General features: G+C 41.4%; 1 protein-coding gene across 2 annotated transcripts in view; it reads right to left on the minus strand.

Annotated features, from left to right (window-relative positions):
- Positions 1-1,236: 1,236 nt before the first annotated feature.
- LOC100766824 (T-complex protein 11-like protein 2) overlaps positions 1,237-20,510 on the minus strand; it is a 46,536-nt gene continuing 27,262 nt past the window's right edge. For both annotated transcript variants that reach the window (XM_027392509.2, XM_027392508.2), the window contains exons 7-10: positions 16,930-17,111; positions 16,545-16,726; positions 6,936-7,108; positions 1,237-2,029 (exon numbers count right to left, since the gene is read on the minus strand). In XM_027392509.2, the coding sequence (XP_027248310.1) occupies positions 1,785-2,029; positions 6,936-7,108; positions 16,545-16,726; positions 16,930-17,111 (782 nt within the window). In that variant the 3' untranslated portion in view covers positions 1,237-1,784. The remainder of the gene's footprint in view (positions 2,030-6,935; positions 7,109-16,544; positions 16,727-16,929; positions 17,112-20,510) is intronic.

Raw genomic sequence — 20,510 nt, forward strand, 5'->3', positions numbered from 1 at the left:
ATCACGTGGTTTTTCTTCTTCATTTGGTTACCACATACTCAGCAACATAGCAAACCTCAAAAGGTAAAAAAAAAAAAAAGGAATAATCCCCTGTGTCTTATCAGATCACCATGCTTTAAAGTTAGAATTGAAAAACAACACAAATTGCAAAACCTACCAACTCATGGAAACTGAACAACATGCTATTGCACCATTCCTGGGTCAATGAAGAAATAAAGAAATTAAAGACTTCCTAGAATTCAATGAAAATGAAGACACAACATACCCAAACTTATGGGACACTTTGAAAGCAGTACTAAGAGACAAGTTCATAGCTGTAAGTGCTCACATGATGAAACTAGAGAATAGTAACACCAGAGAGTTGACATCACACCTGAAACCTCTAGAACAAATGGAAGCAAATTCACTCTGGAGGAGTAGACTCCAGGAAATAATCAAACTTAGGGCAGAAATCAATAAAGTCAAAACAAAGAAAACAATTCAAAGAATCAATGTAACAAAGAGTTGGTTCTTCCAGAAAATCAACAAGATAGACAAAGCTTTATCCAAACTAACCAAAAGGCAGAGAGAGAACATGCAAATTAACAAAATCAGAAATGAAAAGGGAGAAATAACAACCGACACTGAGGAAATCCAGAGAATCATCAGGTCATACTTCGAAAACCTGTACTCCACAAAATTTGAAAATTTAAAGGACGTAGACAATTTTCTGGACAGATATTACTTACCAAAATAGAATCAAGAACAGATAAGCAACTTAAACAGACCTATAACCTCTAAGGAAATAGAAGCAGTCATCAAAAGTCTCCCAACCAAAAACAGCCCAGGGCCAGATGGCTTCAGTGCAGAATTCTACCAGAAATTCAAAGAAGAGCTAATACCAATACTCCTCAAATTGTTCCACACAATAGATGCAGAAGGCTCATTGCCAAACTCTTTTTTATGAGGCTACAATTACCTTGGTACCCAAGCCACACAAAGATACAACTATGAAAGAGAACTACAGACCAATATCTCTCATGAACATAGATGCAAAAATACTCAATAAAATACTGGGAAACCAAATCCAAGAACATATCAGAAAATCATCCACCATGATCAAGTAGGCTTCATCCCTGGGATGCTGGGTTGGTTCAACATTCAAAAATCTGTCAATGTAATCCACCATATAAGCCAACTGAAGAAGAAGAGCAATACATGTTTTTAGCAGTAAAAGAATGAGAAGATTACCATGTCTGCTGTTTAATAAAGTTTTTATTACAAAACAACCATGTTAGGAAATTCTCAAAAGTAGAAGTGAACATTTAAATAGGAACTAAATAAGCATGCCAAGAGCAAACTCAAGACACAAATTTACTTTGCCACTAAACAAAAAAAAGAAGCAGAATGCCCTTCATTTTCAATGTACTCTTAAATGTTTGCACATTGTATTCCTGCCAGCAAGTGCAGTATAATCAAGTATATAAACAAAAACAAATCCTTTCAGGCCAAATGAACAAGCCACATAGAAATACTCAATAAAAATATTTAGGAAAACATCAGTGTTATATATAATTCTGGTGATATAATTCATTACAAATTACTTTTCTTCATTAAAATGTCTGACTTGACCTTGGAAATGACACACAAGAGTCTGTGGGATATGTGGCCCCTCTGTGATGCTAACATTACCAGATTACACAGATTCAGTCTAACACTGCTCTATGGACAGCACCAAGAATGTGCGCCATCTAAAATGCCATTGGTAGAAACGGGCAGTGTACCAAGTGCCAATCTCCATCTCTTTAGTTAGTTGGAAGTGAAGCATCTGTCTTCCCCACAGCTTCATCTTGGAAGAGCAGCTTTCGGAATATATTTGCATAAAATGGTCCATACACCTGTTTGTTGAGATTCACAATATTTGCATATTGACAGCCAAGCACTTCCAGCTCCTGATGAATGACACCAAGGCCCCCTGGCATGGGAGGCATGCTTTTCTGAGTGCTTGGAAGACAGAGTAGGCTTTTCATGTACAACCGGATCCGTTTATCTAAAGGAAAAACAATGGTATCTTTACCTGTTCCATTATTAAAGTCTATAATTTAATAATAAGCAGTAAGGCTCCCATTTACCCCTGCCTATACTCAAGTGGCTTTACAATTTCTTCATTCCTCAAGTCTGAACTGGCTTTGTCATCTGTGTTTTGCTAATGCACAATGCTATAGAGGTACCAGGATACCAGATACATGCCTAAGCCTCAAGATGCATGACTGACTCCAATCTGCCTACCATCAACCATGTGAATAAAGCTGATACTGCTATGGCAAGACTGAGGAGGGAGAAACCCAGCTCTCCAGATCTATGGGAGTGCATTCTAGAGGAACCACCTCCCACACTCCTGATAAGAGGCCAGTCAGTATCAAGAGGGCCACCAACCTAAGCCATAGAAACATAAATGAGTTGGACATGGCCAAAAAACTACATAGCTGACCTACAGACCATGAGTAGGTAAAACTCAGGTGATTGAGTTTTGGAGTGACTTTTATATATAATGAGAGATGGTTGATTAGAAAAAAACTGTGCTTTTGTGAGGTAGAAATTTTCTTTTTATTTTTTACAAAAGTCAATGACCAACATCTACAATCATTACTGAAGCTAACACTGCAGGCAAACATTGTATTTCTTTGGGGCTTTGTTTTGTTTTTATAGAAGTATTTTAAAATCAGGGATTTCATACTGAAATCCAAATTTTTGGTTCTATGAGAAAAAAAATCTAGAAACCCAGCACACTTGGGATTTCAACATAAGACAAAGGATGAGTGGCCACACATCTAGGTTTCCCAGAGACAGCGAAGTTCATGTCTATTGCTCTAGTATTGTTAAAAAACAGTAGTACTGTGCCAAGCACCTTGGCTTGGTAATTAATTATCCAGCCACTCTGCACAGGAGCCACTGAGGAAGGGCTGCTCCCACAGCACTGCCATCAGTCCCCTTCCTAACCTGCCTCACTGCATCTTACTGTGTGACTACTGATACAAGCAAATGAATGTATGCATAGATTTGGCTAAGTCACATGATTAGTAGTGCCAATTATATTGACCACAGCATGTACAGGTCCAAGGGCTGACTCTAGCTTTGGAAACAAAACCCTCATAATTATGAATGGTTACTGATAACCCAGTCCACTGAGCACAGGCAATTATGACATTAAATGAAACTCCTTTCTTTCCCACCTATGAAGACACATGGTCATGAAGCCTGGTGTGGCCTCAAACATACTCTATAGCTGCACTATGGATTACCTCCACATCCCAACTGGTGGGATTTACAGATATGTGTCAGTCTGCCTGTCTTTTGACATTAACCAAATTCTTATCTTCAAACACTGTTTCCCACAACTGACTTTAGAACTTGAAAATTTCCAATATCCATGTCTTAGAATTTTTCATCTTATTAATAACCTCCTGTCCCATCCCATTCCATCTCTTCCCAGGTCTCCTTCAATGCTGAGTCTCTCTGGCCCCTCTGACCATCTGTTACAGACTTCCATACAGTTTACACTAATATACACGTCTGTCTCCTTTCTTGAGACTGAGCTCTCTGTGGGTATGGGGAAATGGAGGCTATGTCTCTTTATCTTTATATTCCTGCCCTGACATATGCACAATAAATCCTGGCTAAATTAAAATGAAAATGGGGTGAAAAAGTTTATAAATACCCAACAGAAAGCAATGGAAGCCTGGAAAGGGAGCCTAGAGAAGGCATGCACAGACAAAATAATCCTCACCTGTATGTTTCAACAAAGAGAAGTCATTCATGTATCACTTAGGCGACTGAAAAAAAATCAACTCTCAAAAATGTAAATGGCTTGTGGGCATGCATCCATAGGATTTTTACCTGGCTTTTTTAGTTTGGGGAAAGTTTTGGTTTGAAAGAAAACTCCCTTTCTAACTATCTTTTCAAAGGGTTATGGCATGGTGAGAGGAGCGATGGTGAGAGGGGTAATGATGAGAGGGGTAATGATGAGAGGGGTAATGATGAGAGGGGTAATGCCCTTGGCAAATGGACTCACATTAACTGAGAACACAGGGTGACAGAACATGGGTGCCATGCACAGGGATAGCCCATGGCCAGCACTGACAGGGCCCTTCCTTATGCCAAGATCAAGTGCTTAATTTATGTTAGTTTCTCATCATGCAATAACCCAGTGAACTTTCCCTTAGGACTGGCTGACTTTTGCAGACCTGGGCCTAACTTATCACAGATACAATCCAAGAAAGCCTAAAAATGAAATCCTTTTATAATGGTTATTATATCAACAAGTGGTTCTGCCTCCTCTTTGAACCAGTCAAGGTTTAGATCAAGAGTACAGAAGTATTTGTTCAGTTTGAAGGAGACAAATGGAGTCCCTGACAACGGCCTGTTCTTATCTTCCAGAGTCAAAAGAGAGACAGACACTCAAGATAGTCACTCAAGTATCTAAGCAAACAATACTTTGAATAAGATTAAAAAATGTTTCCAATGTGCAGAACAACAAGCAAAGCTGCCCCGGGGAGAGCTGGGAAACAAAAGCTGCTTTACCAGATTTTAAGAGGCATCTCCTACCCCTACCCCTCCCATTTGATATCCAGGGTACAGAGGCACTGTGAGTTCATGGCTCTAGTTCTGCCTGAAGCACAATTAGGAATATGAACCCTGGAGCCAGATAGTCGAGGTAAGAATTTCAACTCCACCCTGTTATTTATCCATGGGCACTACCCTGTTAGATATTCACCCATGGGCACTACCCTGTTAGCTATTTAGCCATAGGCACTACCCTGTTAGGTATTCAGCCATGGGCACTACCCTGTTAGATATTCAGCCATGGGCATTACCCAGTTAGTTATTTAGCTATGGGAATTATCTTGTTAGTTACTTAGCTATGGGCACTATCCTGTTAGTTATTTAGCCATGTCAGTTATTTGGCCATGGGCACTTTATAGTATGCATTAAATGCCATCTGTAGACTCAATACCATGTAGAGAAACAGCAGACAAAAAACACATCCCCTGTGCTCATGAGGTCTGCATACTAGTGGGAAGCCAGTAGCATGTGTTTGTTTCTTCCCCAAGGAGAAAAAAATCTCTCAGATAACAACTGCTCCTTTGGAGACTAAGGACAGAGGCAGGTCAGCATGTGATGTACAAAGGTAAGGGATGTAATAAGTGGCTGTGTCAATTACCATTATCAACTGTCCCCTCTTGGGGGCAGCTTCTACTGCCACCCACAGTGCTTTATTCTGGCACTGGTCCTTTCTCAGGTCAAGGTGAAACCTTGGGGCACCTAAGTAGCCTGCGCAGCCTGACCTGCTAGTAGTCCATGCTCCTGGGAATAATAAGAAGAAAAATCATTGAAGAGCCCCTGAATCCATAATAAAATGCACTATATTGTCAGGACACTGACACTGTACTTGGAAAGCTAACTCTCTTCCTCCTTCTAGGCTTTGTTTTTCAGCCGCTGCAGTAACAGAGCACATTTTACAAACACCTGCCTTTGACCTCGTTAATGGTAACAACACACTGCTTTGTGTAAGGGAGCGGTGTCTCTCCACTCTCACTGATGTTGGGAATCAGCAGACTGTTCTGGAAGTGAGTACACATTTCAAGATTAAGTTCTTCTGCCTCTCATGGTCAAGATCAATTCAAGGACAGAATCTGACCTACAGTTAGGCCGCTTACAACCAATGGGACTCCATGTGGGGTCACTGTTAGCTAACAGAAGGGTAAGATGCTTGACTCTTGTGTGACTGATGATGGCAGAGCAAGCCACCTTAATATGTAGGCATCCAGCCCAAAGGTACACAGTGCTGAGATCTGGAGTGGGAAACTCAAACCTCTGATGGCACTGTCAGCAGTTAGTCCCATCCCTAGCCCTCTTAGCTGTAGGAGAAAACACTGCCCTTTTTAAAAACCAGTCTCAGGTAACTGCAAGAGGCCTAGGCATGTGCCATACACCAATTCTCCCACATCACCTGACACTGAGGAGGCTGTTTTCTTGACCAGCAGGCATGAGGAGAGCCACCCATGATGCCTCCGGTCCCAGCCTTTCCCCTCTCTTTCTCACTAACTCTGACTGAGGAGGGGACTTCAGTTCTCTCAGGTGTGCTCATGGCAGAACCATTAACCTCATCCAGTGAGTGTGCAGTGAGTTGGTTTGAACTGCACATTCACCCAGGATTTCCCCAGCACCATACTGTCTTCATAAAGCCCACTGATTGGATAGTTATGATGGGCTCTGAACAGAAAAGCAAGACTAATGAAAATATCCACTTTTCATATTTACCCTCCAAAAGTGAAAGCCAAGTATCTGTGTTGATTAGTTTAAGTCAACTTAGCATAGCTAGAGTCATTAGAGAGGAGGATCCTCCACAGAGGAACTACCTCCTTAAAGTCAGGCTGTAGGCAAGCCTGCTGAACATTTTCTCAATTAGTGGTCAATGATAGGGACTAGACCATTATGGGAGGGGACACCCCTGTGCAGGTGGCCCTGGGGTCTATAAAAAACAGGCTGAGCAAGCCATATAAGTAAGTCAGACAGAGCACTCCTCCATGGCCTCTCCATCAGTTCCTGCCTCTAGATTCCGGCCCTCACTGATTTTGATGATGAACTGTTATATGGAACTGTGAGGGCAATAAACCTTTCCTCTCCAAGTTGCTCAGAGCAATAGTAAGGCAGTAACTTTTGCCCAGAGTTCAAGATGTATCACAGGTGTTTTAGATGTTTGGGCTTTTTGTTTGGTTGGCTATAGAGTACTGGAGTGGATTTCTAATCTGAAAATCCAAAATCTGAATTGCTTTTAAACACAAAATCTGTGTTTAACACTAAAATATGGCTGATACTTAAATACTGTCAGATACAGCAAGTTAAAGCAAACTGAAACTCAGGCAGAAACTGGTTTAAAAATAAAGAGGACTTACCCATCAAGGTACAGACAGGATTGTCCTTCTCTCCGAGACTTGAAAACTGACCGATGAGATTAGCTTGAGCCTCAGCATTTAAAGTGGGTGAGCCTCTCTCTTTCAGGGCCTTATTAACTTCAGCACAAGTCTGAACACCAATAGAATTCAGGGCTTCCTTCAAGTTAAAGGTCCTAGAAAACAGAGCGAACTGCATCAGGCCGAGTCTGAGTCTTCAGGCATCTTTTGTTTTATTTTAAAATATACTTACTGCAGATGCTTGACAATTTTCTCTTACAGCAACAATAATTGCTTTTATTGAAATGATCAGATAATTGGCCTCTCCCAATTACTAATGTTCTCACACAACAGATTTCTAAGTGCTGAAAACCATGCAGCTGGGTAGCCAGTGTCTGACAGAAAAGCATATAAAACCCCATTTTCACAGATTTAGCAAAGGGACAGAAAATATCCATTTACTTCTTAAACCCACTGGTATGAGTGGATTCTTTCATACACATTTTGAAAGATTTATCTTACATTATGAGTGTTTCACAGGCATGCACATATGTGTACTATATGCATGCCTGGTGCCTGTGGAGGCCAGGGGAGGTCATCAGATCCTCTGGAACTAGAGTTATGGATAGTTGTGAGATTCCATGTATGTACTGGGAACTGAACCCAAGTCATCTGAATGAGCAGCCACATGCTTTTAACCATTTCAAAGATGATTTTAAATAAGCTTATAGAGTAGAAAAAATTAATTTTTCTGTGCCTATAGCAGTAAATCTACAACACAAGTCAAAAACAACAGAGATACTGAGAGGCCACATTACCTGAAGTTCTAGAATGATCATGACCAAAGGCAGCTAATTCCCATAACTACTTTCTAATAACTAACAAATAAGCAAACACCAAAGAGTTGGTTCTTTGAGAAAATCAACAAGATAGACAAACCTTTATCCAAACAGCAGAGAATAGACATGCAAATCAATGAAATCAGGAATGAAAATGGGGACATAACAACAGACACAGAGGAAATCCAGAGAATCATCAGGTAATACTTCTAAAACCTATTTTCCTCAAAATTCTAAAATCTAAAGGAAATGGACAATTTTCTGGTCAGATTTCACTTACCAAAATTAAATCAAGAACAGATAAGCAACTTAAATAGACCTATAAACCCTAATGAAATAGAAGCAGTCATCAGAAGTCTCCCAACCAAAAAAAGCCCAGGGCCAGATGGCTTCAGTGCAGAATTCTACCAGAAATTCAAGGAACATCTAATAACAATTCTCCTCAAAGCATTCCACACAATAGAAGCAGAAGGGTCATTGCCAAACTCTTTTTACAAGGCTTCAATAACCTTGATACCCAAGCCACTCAGAGACACACTAAGAAGAGAACTACAGACCAAAATCCCTCATGATCATGGATGCAAAAATACTCAATAAAATACTGGCAAATCAGGATACAAAATTAACTCAAAGAAATCAGTAGCCCTACTATATACAGATCAGAAATCCAATGAGAAAGAAATCAGGGAAACATCACCTTTCACAATATCCACAAGTAATATAAAATATCTTGGGGTAACACTAACCAAAAAAGTGAAAGACCTGTACAATAAGAACTTTGAGACTTTAAAGAAAGAAATTAAAGAAGATACCAGAAAATGGAAAGATCTCCCATGCTCTTGGATAGGTAGAATTAACATAGTAAAAATGGCAATCCTGCCAAAAGCAATCTACAGATTCAATGCAATCCCCATCAAAATCCCAACACAGTTTTTCACAGACATTGAAAGAACAATACTCAACTTTATATGGAAAAAAAAAAAAACCCAGGATAGCCAAAACAACTCTTTACAATAAAGGATCTTCTGGAGGCATCACCATCCCTGACTTCAAGCTCTACTATAGAGTCATAGTTCTGAAAACAGCTTGGTATTGGCACAAAAATAGAAAGACAGACGAATGGAACAGAATTGAAAACCCTGATATTGACCCATGCACCTACAAACACCTTATTTTTGACAAAGGTGCTAAATCTATACAATGGAAAAAAGATAGCATCTTCAACAAATGGTGCTGGCACAATTGGATTCGGACATGCAGAAAATTGAAGATAGGTCCATACCTGTCACCATGCACAAAACTTAACTTCAAATGGATCAAAGATCTCACCATAAATCCAGCCACACTGAATCTTTTAGAAGAGAAAGTGGGAATTATCCTTGAACAAATTGGCACAGAAGACTGCTTCCTGAACATTACACCAGTAGCACAGACATTGAGGTCTGCAATTAATAAATGGGACCTCCTGAAACTGAGAAGCTTCTGCAAGGCAAAGGAAACAGTAAGACAAAACGACCACCCACAGAATGGGAAAAGATCTTCACTGATCCCACATCTGACAGAGGACTGATTTCCAAAATATATAAGGAGCTCAAGAAGCTAGCCACCAAAACACCAAACAATGAAATTAAAAAGTGGGGTGCAGAACTAAATAGAGAATTCTCAACAGAGGAATCTGAAATGGCTGAAAGACACTTAAGAAAGTGCTCAAAATCCTTGGCCATCAGAGAAATGCAACTCAAAACAACTCTGAGATACCACACCTGTCAAAATGGCTAAAAATCAAAAATACCAATGACAATCTATGCTGGAGAGGATGTGGAGAAAAAGGAACACTCCTTCATTGCTGGTGGGAGTGTAAACTTGTAAGACCACTTGTGAAATAAGTACAGTGGTTGCTCAGAAAAATGGGAATCAGTCTACTTCAAGATCCAACAATTCCTTTCTTGGGCATATACCCAAATAATGCATGTCCATACTACAAGGACATATGTTCAACCATGTTCATAGTAGCATTGTTTGTAATAGCCAGAACCTGGAAGCAACCTAGATGAATGATCAACTGAAGAATGGGTAGAGAAAATGTGGTACTAAGCAGAAAAAAGCTATGGAATCTTGAAATTCTCAGGCAAATGGATGGAACTAGAAGAAACCATCCTGAGTGAGGTAACCGTCACAAAAAGACAAACATGGTATGTACTCACTCATATATGAATTTTAGACATAGAGCAAAGGACTACCAGCCTATAATCCTCTTCACCAAAGAAACTAGGAAACATGAAGGACTCTAAGGGATAAATGGTCCCCAGGAATGGGAAGTGGCATGAACTCCTGAGCTAATTGGGAGCATGAGGGTAGGGGAGAGGGAGCTGCCACAATAAGAGCAAGAGAAGAGGAGGAGAGGAGAAGAAATGGAGGAGCAGATATATTGAGTTGGGGGAAAATAGAGGAGAGGGAGCAAGATGAGAGATACCATATCAGAGGGAGCCACTATAGGTCCGAGAAGAGATCTGGAACCAGGGAGATCTCCAGAGACCTAAAAGGATGACACAATCTGACAATCCAGGCAATGGTGGAGAGGATAACCTAAAAGTCCTTCCCCTAAAATGAGATTGATGACTTCTCTTTATGCCATCCTAGAGCTCTCATCCAGTGGCTGATGGAAGCAGAATCAGACATCCACAGATATACACTGAGCTGAAATCTGGAATTTAGTTGAAGAGAGGGAGGAATGAAGATAGAAGGGGTCTGTACCAGGTTGGAGAAACCCACAGGAACAGTTGGCCTGAACAAGGGAGAGCACATCAACCACAAATGCTATCTGGGAGGCCAGTACAAGACTGATCCAGACCCCTGAACATGGATGTCAATAAGGAGGCCTCTGCACTCCAGGAAGCCTCTGGAAGTGGATTAGCATTTTTCCCTGGTGTAAGAAGGGACTTTGAGAGCCCATCCCACATGAAGGGATACACTCTGGCCCTGGACACATGGGGAAGGGCCCAGGCCCAGCACAGGAAGATTTGGAGGACACTGCAGAGCCCCCGTTGAGGGCCCTACCCTGCCTGGGGAGTGGTGGGTGGATGGGGTGGGGGTAGGTTGGGGGTGGGGGAGGAGGGATGGGGTGAGGGGAGGGAGAGGGAGAAGGGACTTACATGTGAAACAAGCTTGTTCCCTAACTAGAACTAATAAATAAATTTTAAAAAAGAAAAAAAAAAGAGAGGAGTGAATGCTATGACAAAAAAAAAAAAAAAATACTGGCAAATCGAATCCAAGAACACATCAGAGAAATCATCCACAACGATCAAGTAGGCTCCATCCCATGGATGCAAGGATGGTTCAACATACGAAAATCCATCAATGTAATCCACCATATAAACAGACTGGGGAAAAAACCACATGATCATCTCACTAGATGCTGAAAAAGCCTTTGACAAAAATCCAACACCCCTTCATGATAAAGGCCTTGGAGAGGTCAGGGATAACAGGAACACACCTTACATATTTAACATAATAAAAGCAATATACAGCAAGCCAACAGCCAACATCAAATTAAATGGAGCGAAACTCAATTCAATTCCTCTAAAATCAGGGACAAGACAAGGCTGTCCACTCTCTCCATACCTCTTCAATATTGTCCTTGAAGTTCTAGCTAGAGCAATAAGACAACAAAAGGAGATCAAGGGATTACAAATCAGAAAGAAAGAAGTCAAACGTTCACTATTTGCAGATGATATGATAGTCTACATAAGTGACCCGAAAAGCTCTACCAGGGAACTCCTACAGCTGATAATCACCTTCAGCGAAGTGTCAGGATACAAGATTAACTCAAAAAAATCTGTAGCCCTACTATATACCGATGACACATTCCTGAAGAAAGAAATCAGAGAAACATCACTCTTTATAATTGCTACAAACAAAATAAAATACCTTGGGGTAACACTAACCAAAAAAAAGTGAAAGACCTGTACTGTAAAAATTTTGAGTCTCTAAAGAAAGAAATTAAAGAAGATACAAGAAAATGGAAAGATCTCCTATGCTCTTGGATAGGTAGGATCAACATAGTAAAAATGGCAATCTTGCCAAAAGCAATCTACAGATTCAATGCAATACCCATCAAAATCCCAACACAATTCTTCACAGACCTTGAAAGAACAATTCTCAACTTTATATGGAGAAACAAAAGACCCAGGATAGCCAAAACAACCCTATACAATAAAAGAACTTCTGGAGGCATCACCATCCCTGACTTCAAGCTCTATTACAGAGCTATAGTCCTGAAAACAGCTTGGTATTGACACAAAAATAGACAGACCAAAAGAATAGAGTTGAAAACCCTGATATTAACCCATACACCTGCGAACACCTGATTTTTGACAAACAATCCAAATTTATACGATGGAATAAAGAGAATATCTTCAACAAATGGTGCTGGCATAACTGGATGCTGGAATGTAGAAGACTGCAGATAGATCCAAGTCTATTGCCATGCACAAAACTTAAGTCCAAATGGATCAAAGACCTCAACAAAAATCCAGCCACACTGAACCTATGAGAAGAGAAAGTGGGAAGTACCCTTGAATGAATTGGTACAGGAAACTGCTTCCTGAACATAACACCAGTAGCACAGACACTGAGATCAACAATTAATAAATGGGACCTCCTGAAACTGAGAAGCTTCTGTAAGACAAAGGACACAGTCAGCAAGACAAAACACCAGCCCAAAGACTGGGAAAAGATATTCACCAACCCCACATCTGACAGAGGGCTGATCTCCAAAATATTCAAAGAACTCAAGAAGCTAGTCTCTAAAACACCAAACAATCCAATTAAAAAATGGGGAACAGAACTAAATAGACAATTCTCAAAAGAGATCTAAAATGACTGAAAGACACATATGAAAGTGTTCAACATCCTTAGCCATCAGAGAAATGCAACTCAAAACAACTCTGAGATACCATCTTATTCTGGTCAGAGTGGCCAAAATCAAAAACACCAATGACAGTTTATGCTGGAGAGGATGTGGAGAAAGGGGAACACGCCTCCATTGCTGGTGGGAGTGCCAACTGGTACAGCCACTAGGGAAATCTGTATGGCAACTCCTCAAGAAAATGGGAATCAGTCTACCACAAGATCCAGCAATTCCACTCTTAGGCATATACCCAAAAGAAGCACATTCATACAACAAGGACATCTGTGCAATGATGTTCATAGCAGCACTATTTGTAATAGCCAGAAACTGTAAGCAGCCTAGATGCCCCTCAACTGAAGAATGGATAGAGTAAATGTGGTACATTTACACAATGGAGTACTACTCAGCAGAGAAAACAATGGAATCTTGAAATTTGCAGGTAAATGGATGGAACTAGAGGAAAACATTCTGAGCAAGTAACCCAATCACAAAAAGACAAACATGGTATGTACTCACTCATATGTGGATTTTAGACATAGAGTAAAGGATTACCAGCCTACAATCCACACTGCCAAAAAATCTAATAAACAAGGAGGACCCTAAGAGAGACATGCATGGCCCCTGGAGAAGGGGAAAGGGTCAAGAGCTCCTGAGCAAATTGGGAGCACAGGAAGAGGGGGGAGGGAGCTAGGAGAATGAGAAGGGGAGAAGAGGAGGATGCAGAGGACATGAGGGAGCAGAAAGCTTGAGTGAGGAGAATAGATGACAACAAGAATGGAGATACCATAATAGAGGGAGACATTTTTGGTTTACAGAGAAATCAGGCACTAGGGAAATGCCTGGAGATCTACAAAGATGACACCAGCTAACAATCTAAGCAACAGAGGAGAGGCTACCTTAAATGCCCTCCCCTTATAATGAGATTGATGATGAACTTATATGCCATCCTATAGCCTTCATCCAGCAGCTGGTGGAAGTAGAAACAGAAACCCACAACTAATCACTGAACTGAACTGGAACCCAGTTGCAGAGAAGGATGAGTGAAGAGCAAAGGGATCCAGACCAGGCTGGTGAAACTCACAGAAACAGCTGACCTGAACATCAGGGAACTCTTGGTCCCCAGACTGATAGTTGGAATACCAGCATGGGACTGATCCAGACCCCAGGAACATGGGTTTCAGTGAGGAAACCTCAGAAATCTATGGGACCTCCTGTAGTAGTTCAGTACTTATCCCTAGCATAGGTGTGGACTTTGGGAGCCCATTCCACATAGAGGAATACTCCCTGAGCCAAGACACACAGGGGTGGGCCTAGGCCCTATCCCAAAGGATACGATAGACTCTGATGACACCCTATGGAAGGCCTCACCATCCAGGGGGAGCAGAAAGGATATGTGATAGGTAGGGTTTTAGTTGGGGTGGTGGTGGTAGAGGAGGTTGGGAGGGAGGGGGAACTGGGATTGTCATGTAAAACAATCTTGTTTCTAATTCAAATTCAAAACTGCAAAAAAAAAAAAAACCACAAGCAAACACATAGTCAAGACAGTATAAACATTAATTAAGGAGTAGGTCATTTAATCAATAAGAGGGAGTTGGTGAGGATGTTTTTAGTCTGCACTATTAAAGAATAATTGAAAATGATGTCATTATATAGAAAGGGTTCTTATGTATCACTGTGAAAAATATGAACTAAAGAACCATAGGTAACCTAGTGATAGGAGGTAGCATAATGGAGAAATTAGGACTTAAGTCTGATGTTGTGAAGACCATGGTTCAAATCCAGGCTCTACCACTGGACTTGCTATATGCCTGAGAGCTACCACTAGCAGAATGTCATGCAGACAGTAAGGGCTAAGTGAGAAAAGCATGGAAGTGGTACAGGACCATTGCTGTTCTGCCTTAACTGCTTACTCTCTTAATCTGCTGTACTCTCACATTGGACTTACCCTCTCAGGCTCTGTCACACAAGGATAGATTGTTTTGATAAAATCTTTTCTTTCTGATATTTTAAACCACTATAGAGTAAAGCTCTAGCTTTCTCCTGTTTTTAGTTAGTAAGTTCTTAAACTAAAGGAAAACATTAAATTTTATATAAACCAAGGCTTCCTATTCACAATAAAAAGCAAAATCTTACCTGCCCCTGTGACAGATCACCAAATCATATGCAAATGACATCTGGGTCTATGGTGACTTGAGGTTATCTACTTGTTTTATATTACAAATGCTGTTACTCCTTCTATAAGGTAGGTACTTGGGCAGGAATGTTTCTACATTATATGAAACAGCCAGTAGAACGTGAAATAAGGAGGACGACTGAACACCTAAACAGTTATTAATAACTAACATACACTGAGTACATGCTGTATGCCAGACACTTAGGTGTCATCTTTTATTCTCAGTCTCAAACTAGGGAAAATGATCATCCATTTCCTGTGTATGTGGGGTGGGGGAGTATGCTCACTTGTGTTCATGTCAAGGCCAGAGATAAACTTCAGGTGTCTTCCTCTACCACACTCCACCTTCCTTCTTGAGCTACACTCTCTCACTGAACCTGGGGCTAGCTAGTTTAGGTAGACTTGTAGGACAGCGAGCAACCAGGTTTCATTTCTCTCTCTGTTCAGCTGAACAGACCCAGGGTTACAGACATGGTTCCTCATGCTTGACTTTTACACAGGTGCTGCAGGATCCAAACTCAGTTCTCATGCTTGCAAACCAAGCACTTTAGCCACTGAGCCATCTTCCCAGCCCCAATTATTCTTTCCACATGAGAAAATAATGCTCAGAAGTGCTCAGGAACTTCTCAGTCACACTTAACAAGGCAGCCACAGAGCTGAGTGTCACCCGGTCACCTGATCTGAAAGCCTTAGCTTCTACACACTGTTTCTATATGCTTCATAATAACACTTGGCAGCACTGGATGCTCAGTGAACACCTAATGAAAAAAAAAAAAACCTTTCTGGAAAGCAACAGTTCCCAGTGCAAAGAAATGTAGAGACAGACCAGTTACAAGGACAGAGGAAGGTGTTGTTTCTGTGTGGGTCTTGGGTCCTGAGACATGAACTAAGGTGTGTGGCAGGTCAGTATCAGAGTCAGTAAAAGGGTAGGGCCTTGGACAGTGAGATAAGCCAAGGCTTAGTCTGTCTGTTTCCACTTACACAGACCAAGACAAACCCTATCCTTTGAGTTTCAGCCCAAAATGAGAAGTATGGATCCCAAGCCACATAAGATTCCTGTTCTGGGTTTTACCACATGGGTCGTGTTCTTTCTAACAGAAGGAAGGACAAGTGCATGTCCCTTCGGTGGTAGGAACAGAGGACATGGGCCTAAAAACACTGAAAGGCAAAGCATCAGGGGGCACTGAGCCAAGTAAGAGCCACAGGAACAGTGACAAGACCTGTCTTCTGACTGTGACAGTGTCTCAGTGGGATAGAACTGAAAGCAAAGCTTTCATTAGGCTTACATTAGACAGAAGTGTCTCTATTTTAAAACCTTCACAGTTTGGCTCCATTAAAGTCAATAATTATCTTATGAAAGAAAAGGATAGAGTAGACCCATAAATCTGGAAAAGCCTCTTTGACAACACAGTTCTGCACATGGCTCTGTGGATTTCTGGTTATGCTTTTTCCACAGCACTGTCACAGAAAAGCTTTTGGGCACACCACTGAAAGGGGAAACACCTCTGCCTTTCCATGAAAGGACATCTACAACTTTTGAGATGCTAAAAGACACAGTAGAAAGGTGGTGTGAGAAATTTTAAAGCCAGTAGTGACTGGGGCATCCTCATGGCCAAGGTTGTTGCCTGTTTTGGGAAACACATGCAGAACCTTCATATGTGAGGGGGCAGATACATACATAAAGAACTTACTCTTTATTCATGCCTTCGAGTAGAACAGCTGAAATCCTTTTTAACCTGTTTGCAAGCTCAGGCAGGCCTTCTGTAATAGCACCCACCATGTTGTTGGTAATTAGGGACAAGCAGGCAATCATTTTCAATTGATTCAGCTTTTCTGTCAGTTCTTGAAGCCGTGTTCCATCTGTCAAGAGTGTCTAGCATATTTATGTAAAATGTAAAAATAGAAAGGGAAGCACAATGCCATGAAAATGTAAAATAAGCAACGTCATATCCATACTCTCATTTTTATCTGATTATAGTTGCCACACCATATGCAACACAGACAGGTCATCTGATTCAGAGTTAGGACTTAGGAATTCAAATGCTGGACACCCTGGTGGAGGGAAAAGCCACTCACCTCTGGTAAGACCTTTGTCTGATAGTCCCACTGAAGTAGTTTCAAGTAACAATTATTTAGCACCAACAGAGGGCTTAGGCTTGGTGTGGGACTCTGTTCAGTTCCAGGAGATACAGCAGTCTCAGAAAGGAGTTCTTCATCTATAGACTCTTTCAGCCATTCCGTGGTCTGACTGAAGGCATCTAAGGGCAAAAAAAAAAAAAAAAAAAAGCCATCCAGTTTTTTTTTTTTTTTTTAGCATATCAGTCCTTTTGTTTATATTATTCTACATGACAGACTGTACATAGGTCCCAGGCATGAATGTAAAGACACAGCCATACCCCTAAGTCCATATGGAGAGACAGATAACTACTGCTTCTAACAGGGCACAGTGAGTGCTAGAGGAGCAGGCGAGAAGAGGGGCTATTCAAGGGTACTCATGAGAAAAAACTTCCAAGTGACACCTGAAGGCAGAAAGAAGAAAGGGTTGCCTGGCAAGTTAGCAAGGAGAGTAACCATATAAATACTTTAAAGAGGCAGCGTGTGGCATGTTCTGGAAGTTGCCCATCATATATGTATTGCTGGTCCTAAGTGGCTAGAGAAGAAAGAACAGCTCCTCAGGGCATTGGTTTGGCAGTCAGAAACCAGCTGACCCAGACTTGCTCATAAATAACCCTGAGTTTGGACTCAGTGCATTAAACCATTTGCGGTGCTAGATTTATCTTGAGTGTCTGCTTACAGCTATATTTTTGCCAAGATCCACATGCATGCTTATATTCCCATATTCCTAAATCATTTTCTCTTATTAGATTTAGGTTACAAATATCAGCTATGGGAAATAAGGACTCCCTGAATCCCTCTTTTCAACATGGAACTGATACAATCAGATATATCTTAGAAAAATCACTGAGAGGAGGGCTGAGTAATGAGAGGATAGCAGGCTGCTATAGTCCAGTCGAGAGTGTGAATGGCCAAGGGCGTGGAAAATAGACAGGAATCATGGGGAAGGAGAAGTATTATTATTTAGGGATAGTGTCCATGGGTCTTGAGGACCACTTAAATACAGAAAGTATGAAATGCTTATAGGATTACTCCCACATCCCTCTCTAGGGCTGCAGAATGAATGCCTGTGCCATATCCTGAGATACAAAGTATAGATTAGAGGACTAACAACATAAGTCTTCCCATAGTTTTTTTAAATAAGCTACCAGCTATCTTCTATTTGTTAAATCCACAACCATGTTTGCTTCATCCTCTTAGCCCTTTCTAGCAGCATCTCATCTGAGGAAATCCCATGGAGCCCTCTCTTTTCTTGATCTCTATGATTTCTTACCCCTGGTTTCCTTCAATGATGCCATGTTTCACACCCGCATTTCTCTTCCTGTTCCATAAATACACTTCCAAGGACAACCAGCCTACCTCCATTTGTTACTCTCCAGTCTCCCTGAATACCTTCCCCAGGTTCACCGTTTCCACTTCCATCTGCACCCCAGGAGGGCCCCAGACCTCTATCTAAGCCTCATCCTCCCCTGCCTTTGATTTCCTCCTGGGAATGAGCAGGTGGGAGGGACAAAAAGATGGTGTGGCAGCAGCAGTGTACATGGTGTCCCATCTTTAGGACACAGGTGCGAGGTCTCTCACAGCTACAGACAATGCTAGGATACTCAGGAAGTAACTGGTGCCTAATTCTTACTTACCTTTGCTTCAGAAATCATTTCATTTGTTTCCCATACATAGAAATATGCATGTGTGCGCGCACACACACACACACACACACACACACACACACACACACACAGAGAGAGAGAGAGAGAGAGAGAGAGAGAGAGAGAGAGAGAGAGAGAGAAGGCTCCCTCATGTTACCTCTCACTAGCTGTCGTCTTACCCTAAGCTTACTCTGAAACCATGTATCAAGCAATAAGTCATGAATAGAGATTGAATGTTTAAATCTTGATTCTCCTCCAAATTTTGTATTTTGAAGCATTAATTCAAATTCCAGGGTATGGCATTTGGAGTTGAAGCCTCTAGGAAGTCAATCAAGTTAGATGTGATCACAAGGGTAGAGTCCTTAGTGCCATGCCTCTCAGATCCACATCAGCCTACTCTCTTTCCACATGTACACACTGAGACTTAGACATGTAAGAAGAAGGGTGTTTGGGGGCTGGAGGTGCTCCATCATTTAAAAGAACACTGTCTGCTCTTCTAGAGGACCTGATTTCAGTTCCCAGCACCCACACAGTAGCTCACAACTGTCTGTAACTCCTGTTCCAGGGGCATCTGATGTCCTCTTCTAGACTCCATGAGCACCAGGTGAGCATGCAGTGCACAGACATAAGTAGGCAAAACACCTGAACACATAAAATAAAAATATTATTTTTAAAAAAGTAGATGGTTGTCTAAAAGTCCAGAAGAAAGTTCTCAAGAGACAAGGCATGACCCAGAACTTGTGTAAGGCACTCTCCCCTGTGAGATAAGTGGTCAGTGAAGTGGTCGGGAGCATGGCTTCTGAATAAGACACTGCTAAAGTCAGCCTGTTTACTCATAGCACTGTGCCTTGGCTAACTCACTTAATACAATGCCTGATTTTTGACAAAGAAGCTAAAACTATACAATAGAAAGCTAAATAGACAGAACTAAATAGACAGTTCTCAATAGAGGAGTCTAAAATAGCTGAAAGACACTTAAGAAAGTGCTCAACATCCTTAGCCATCAGAGAAATGCAAAACAAAACAACTCTGAGATACCATCTTACTCTGGTCAGAATGGCTAAAACCAAAAACACCAACAACAGTAAATGCTGGAAAGGATGTGAAGAAAGGGTAACACTCCTCCATTGCTGGTGGGAGTGCCAACTGGTACAGCCACTTTGGAAATCAGTATGGCAATTCCTCAGGAAAATGGGAATCAGTCTACCACAAGATCCAGCAATTCCACTCTTAGGCATATACCCAAAAGAAGCACATTCATACAACAAGGACATCTGTTCAACTATGTTCATAGCAGCATTATTTGTAATAGCCAGAACCTAGAAACAACCTAGATGCCCCTCAACTGAAGAATGGATAAAAAAAAATGTGGTACATTTACACAATGGAGTACTACTCAGGGAAAGAAACAATGGAATCTTGAAATTCACAGGCAAATGGATGGCACTAGAAGAAACCATTCTGAGTGAAGTAACCCAGTCACAAACTGGGTATGTACTCACTCATATATGGGTTTTAGACATGGAGCTAGGGATTTCCAGCCTACAATCCACAACACCAGAGAGGCTGGGAAACAGGGAGTACCCTAAGAGAGACCCTGGAGAAGGGGAAGGGGACAGGATCTCCTGAATGGATTGGGAGCATGGGAGGAGGGGAGAGGGAGCTGGGAGAAAGAGAAGAGGAAAAGAGGGGAGAGGAAGAAATGGGGGAGCAGGAAGGTTGAGGGGGGCAAGTATAGAGGAGAGCAGGATGAGAGATATCATAATAGAGGGAGCCGTTATAGGTTTGAGGAGAGATCTGACACTAAGGAGATTTCCAGAGATCTACAAGGATGACATCAACTGGCAACCTAAGCAATAGTGGAGATGCTACCCTAAATGCCCTTCCCCTATAATG

This window comes from Cricetulus griseus (genome assembly GCF_003668045.3).
Source record: "Cricetulus griseus strain 17A/GY chromosome 1 unlocalized genomic scaffold, alternate assembly CriGri-PICRH-1.0 chr1_0, whole genome shotgun sequence".
Lineage (NCBI taxonomy): Eukaryota > Metazoa > Chordata > Mammalia > Rodentia > Cricetidae > Cricetulus > Cricetulus griseus.